At 34.1% G+C, this 5,848-nt stretch overlaps 1 protein-coding gene across 1 annotated transcript; it reads right to left on the reverse strand.

Moving 5' to 3' along the window:
* Window positions 1–814: 814 nt before the first annotated feature.
* LOC117692852 (uncharacterized) lies at window positions 815–3,309 on the reverse strand. Its single transcript, XM_034482131.2, has 2 exons — window positions 3,159–3,309; window positions 815–2,640 (listed from the first exon to the last, which is right to left on the reverse strand). The coding sequence occupies exons 1-2, from the start codon at window positions 3,213–3,215 to the stop codon at window positions 1,084–1,086; spliced, it is 1,614 nt and encodes a 537-aa protein (XP_034338022.2). The 5' UTR covers window positions 3,216–3,309; the 3' UTR covers window positions 815–1,083.
* Between the last annotated feature and the right edge of the window lie 2,539 nt (window positions 3,310–5,848).

Raw genomic sequence — 5,848 nt, forward strand, 5'->3', positions numbered from 1 at the left:
AAGAAACCTGTGAGCTTGAGGTTCCTATGGATGTCCAAGATGAATTTAAACTAAAATTAAACAATACAGAGGCAACTGAAATCGAGAAAAGTACAAGAACACAAAGTTTATCAGATAGATGGTTTAACGAACGCAGGAATAGGCTGACAGCCAGTAAATTTGGGCTTGTAATGAAAAGAAAAACAAAAAATAATCAAAGTTTTATTAAAAATACAGTGATTAGCAAAAAAGATCTTTCAAATGTCCCCTCTGTAAAGTACGGAACAGAAAATGAGGAAAAAGCTAAATATAAATATAAGCAGTATATGGAAAGAGCAAGGAATCCAGTACAAATCTACAGCAGTGGTCTTTTTGTAAATCCAAAAATTTGTTGGGCAGGAGCTTCTCCAGATGGAAAGGTATTTGATGCAAAGTATGGCCTAGGCTTGTTGGAAGTCAAGTGTGCTTATAAGCATAGAGATATATCTGCAGTTGATGCTTGCTGTGACCCAACATTCTACTGTGAACTGAATGACCAAGGTTTACCATGTTTGAAAAGAAACCATCACTACTACAGCCAAGTGCAAGGTCAACTAGGAATATGTGGTGCTCGCTGGTGTGACTTTGTTGTGTATACTAACAAAGGATTGATTATTGAACGCATTGCTTTTGACAAACATTACTGGACAAGTATGATTAACAAATTACATGAGTTTTATGTTTCACAAATTGTCCCTGTGCTCCATCAGACTCGAAGTCTACAAAGTTGTCATTCAGATTCATCCTGAATTTGACATTGAACATTGCAGGTATAATTTGAATAAAAAATAGAAAATGTATTTATGTCTTTGTTTATTATTCAATAGCAGTCAGTTGAATTTTCCTGCAATATATACACCAACAAACTGAAACAAGTATCATTAACATATATTATGTACTATCGAAATGCAGCATAAACAGTCTTTCTTAACTAAATTACAATGAATTTATATAACAACTTTTGTAATTTAACAAGTATACTTCAGCAGTCATTCACTTATTCCAGTCATTATTAAAAGATAGTTACACATCATTACATGTACAAATGATACTCATTACAGGATATCAAGACACAGAAATAATAGGTTCTTGAAACAAAGTAAGAAGTGCACACACTGTCCAAATTTGATTGATGGATCCCATTAAACTAAGAGGAATAACTTGATCAAAAATGTGAAATGATTTGATTTTGTTTATAGCTCTCTCAACATGAATTCGCTCTGCAGCTATGCTTTGTGTCCTTAAAACATCCCCACCTGCCATTTGATCATACATACCTAAAAAAGGTGGAATATTTAGTTTTACATGTACTTCATCTAACAAATCCTGAATGTTAAAGCCTTTGTCAGCCATTATACTATCTCCCTTTTCAAAGGGAAGCTGAAGAAAACCAGAACGTTCTGTAATTTCTCTGTCTGAAATACAGCCTGTAAATAACCGACTTACAAAACTAACACTCCCTGACGGTGAAATACCTATTAAACCTTTTAATGTATTTGCACTCTTATAGTTGCTGTAAGTCTGTGACTTTAAAAGTAAGGATGATGACATTTCTACTTTTATTTCAGTACAATCAATAATGACCCTAGTTGAAGGGTATTTTTCCTTAAAAGACTGGGGCATATACTGAAAAACTTGCTTCTTGCTTGGCCAAATATTCAAAGTTCCAAGACGTTGATAACAAAAATTGGCCCAAGATATTAAAACATTGCTTACAGTGCTAATTGAAACACCAAATCTGTTCGACAAATCATACTCAAATAATCCAACTTTTACTCTACAAAGAAACATTAAAAACTGATTCTCTGGAGAAAGTTTCCTAGGTCTACCACTCTTAACATTACATTGAATCTCATCAATATTATCAATATTAGCAGTATTAAGAATCATATTTTCTCCATTTGGACCTGGATTCAAAAAATTTAAGACTTCATTAAATACTGCTCTACTAGAAAACCCAGTGTAAAAATTTACATCTTTGTCATTCAAGTTCTCTATGGCAAATTTTAACAAATTAATGTTTGATTTTAGAGTCAAATTTTCAAGCTTCAGTTTTTCAAATTCTTTCAACATTTTTTCATTTTTTTCTTTCAGTTTTTTAATTTCATCAGAAAGGAAAAAATTGTCCAATTCATGCTCATTAGCACAAACACTAGCGTCATTGAAAATGTTTTCTACTGGTACTTCCGATACACTTCCTTCATCAACAGCTTCAGGACATGTCTCACCGTTGTCATGCAATTTACTGCACTTGGTGTTTGCGACTTTGGTAACATTCTTGGCCTTTTGAAGAGCATTTAATGGTCTTGATCTTTGTTCTTTGTAAATGTGATTAAGGTGTTTCCAACAATTAAACACAGTCGGCACACATCCGGGCAGTTTGGTTCTTCTTCCACTAAATGGATGGTACTCCAAATTTTCTTTCGTAAAATGAAGTGAACAAACAACAGTGCTGGATGTTACTTTAAATAAATCACTTTCATCTCTTTTAATATTAATTATCCATTGTTTCCTTAATGGATCACCAGCGGGAGGGAAATTGTGGTAGCTGATTTTTCCATGACCTGGAATTATAGGGTATCCATATGTGGTACAGCCAGGAACACAGCAGTTTCTATTACTCTGAAATAAAAAATATTAATTTATTTTTTATACATAACTAATACATAACATTAATATATATTCATTATGTTTTAAAATACATCTTAATTACTACAATGTTGTTTTAGTAATTATTAAATTACTGTCACCAGATATGTAAATAACAACTCTGTTGTCACAGAAAATCATTGGTCTCAAACTCAACAGAAGTTCACTTCTTTTTTCACTACATTTAGTTCTATCAGAGACATAAAAAAACATGTTATTTTTGTCTCAGGTTTTATAAACCTTAAACAGTGTTAAACATAATTTCGAACACCATACTTGCATAAATGAGAATTACAAACACGTAACTACCAAAATTAACATTTGACATGCAAAAATCATGTTTATATTGCTTCTTTCTGTCTTCGACTGAGAAAGATGTTTTGATTCGAATTTCCTCTTCATCGTCACTTGACAACATACGTTGGCATTTAAATTGCATTATAATTAAAAATGAGTGGAAATATATATACACCGATAAATAAATAACTTACCAACGTAGATTCTATACTGCAACTGGGCACATTTGGTGAAACAATCGACTCTGACATTGCAATGATTACTTATGATGCAGCGTGGCGAGTTATCAAGATTCCTCGTCTGACGTCATAGTTAGGGGAAGTAACCCAAGTGCGCGAATTTTTGAAATCATGTATAGCTATGATGTTTTATTGTAACTCGGAATTCGGTGAATTTCTTAACTGCCGCGACCGCAGTTTGGATTATGTACGTCTCGATCGTAGCCATCGCGTTTTAGCCAAGCATTGTCGCATACAAAGGCTACTTCACTTCGTTTCATTGTAAGTTTAGATTTGAGGAGTGCAGTGTTGCTTCCAGTCAACATCTACGATGTTATAGTGGCGGATTAACAGCTTGTGGAGATGATTTACGTATTACAGATCAAATATCAATGTCTAAATTGAAAGGCAGCTGGATTTTACGCGAATGGGGGGGGGGGGTTAGCTTTTCACTGAAAAACTAAGGGGGTTAGTTTTTCAGTGAAAAACTAACCCCCCCCCCCCCTTTTCTACCGGAAGATGTTAGGAGATTTGTCTTACAAATCTGATTTATACAAATGAAAATTTATCAAATAAAGAACAAACAAACAATTACAAAACAAATAAATAGAATAAATTAAAACAAATAAATAAGATAACTACTGGTATATCAATTCAGAGCATAGAAAATCATGTATTTTTCTCCATTACCCCTGCCACTGCTAAAATCACACTATCTCATGGATTTATTTTTTTTTTCATGTAACTAAGGCTATTAGGGTCAATTACAATATTCCATCAGGAAAAAGGTGAATTCCGGGGAAAATAATTATTCCGAAATAAAATAATACCTTGTTTTGGGGTACAAAACGCTAGGCTAAAATTTGTACTCTAGCAGCTGTAGAAGTCTTTTTGAATAGGTGATCTGGTGAATTTAACATTCACAAACTGACTGTGAAATGGCGAAGTATGCTAAATGGTGTTTTGATGCTTATTGTTAATATCTTATATCCTAAACATACATTTTACATTGAGCAAAGTAAAGAAATCAAAGGCCTGAAGGCCTGAGCGGCGCATCGCATTGAGGGTAGCTTAGCTGCGATAATGGAACCCTCTCCCGATTTTCTTTTTGGGAGAGGGCTACAACTCCACAGGATCTCCGTAATGGTGCAAGTGCGGGAGTGATTCACTCCAACAACGATTTCGTCTCAAATCGTACATAAATGACAATAACATTTGTATTTCTTATCTGAACTCAAACATTGAAGATGTCTATGACATAAATTAATAAAAAAAAATGAAGTATAGTCTACATATCGGTTATTTTTCGTGTATGTCAACAACATAATTGAATTTGTCCGCCATGTTTACTGACCTTGACCGGTCATATTTTTGGACAGCCAATGAGAATTCAGGAGCGGATCTTGAACTGAATATAGGAATTCCCCTATTATAAACATAATTAACACGGTAAATATGAATTTTCAATTATATACCGTTTCCTTAAATGATGTTAAATTGTTTTAGTGATAGAAGGAGGTAAGATCGATTATCTACACTGACATTCACGTTATCAAGCCCATCAAAACTCTAACCGTAAATCCATAAAATCACGCGAGAACTGTCATGGCTGCTGAAAAAATCAACTGGTAAACCTGCTGATGTGTTTTATCTGGTTTTGATTTATATCCGGTTAGTTTGTTCAACCTGAATTAAAATATCATTTTATCTAAAGGAAGTGAAATATAAAATCGACCTTTTTAGACTGAAATCAATCTCATTAAAAAATTTATTTTACACCATTACAGAGATCCTCTGGAATTGTAGCCCACTCCAGTCAACATCAGATACAAAAAAAAAAAAAAAAAAAAACGGAGAGGGCTACGTTATTGCAGCTAAGGGTAGCTAAAAACATCACTACAAGTTGTTTGAAAATATCGCCATTCTACATGGGGAAGGTGGCGCGCTTTTCCTCATTCAGTTGGACATCGCCTTATTCGTTTTATCAAGTGATAAAATACGAAATGTACTCCTAGCTAGAGGAAGACAGTCACGTACTTTCATTTAAATATAAAATTTTTATATACGAAATTATTACATTTTTTTTTACCTCCGATATTCAAACAATTAAGGTCACCGCTTTTAAATTGAAGAACGAACTGTTGTTATGCAAATTATCTCATCGGTTGACTGGTCCTCTGTCCCTATCGTACCAGTCTATCTCACCTGCGTATAAATCTTAGTTTTGTTCTTTCTTTGATGTTGATGTTTTTATAATGTGTAAAGGAGATATCTGTTGTAATGATTTATTGATATTTTTAAAACGCATACTGAATAATATGTTCCTGGTTGAAAATACGTAACAATCAGAACGGCACTATATATTCATTGGCGCATTGATACTTGAGTTCTGTGACGCCGCTTGTATATAAGCCGAGAGAAGCGAGCTGACAGCAATGAGGCTACATCGCTGATAGCGATGCGCCTCAAAAAAAGATTATAAATTTGTATTTCCCAGTATTTCCCAGTTTAGTGAAAATCAATCGTATTTACCAGGACGGGAAATACCGGTATTTACCACCGGTAATTCCCGGCACTGGTATTTCCCGGCCAACCCTGGTGTCTTCTGCATAGAATAGCCAATCCAAGGGACGATGTATGTGCCACGTGTGAAAAACTTCAAAAAA

This window comes from Magallana gigas, chromosome 1 (assembly GCF_963853765.1).
Source record: "Magallana gigas chromosome 1, xbMagGiga1.1, whole genome shotgun sequence".
Taxonomy (NCBI): Eukaryota; Metazoa; Mollusca; class Bivalvia; order Ostreida; family Ostreidae; genus Magallana; species Magallana gigas.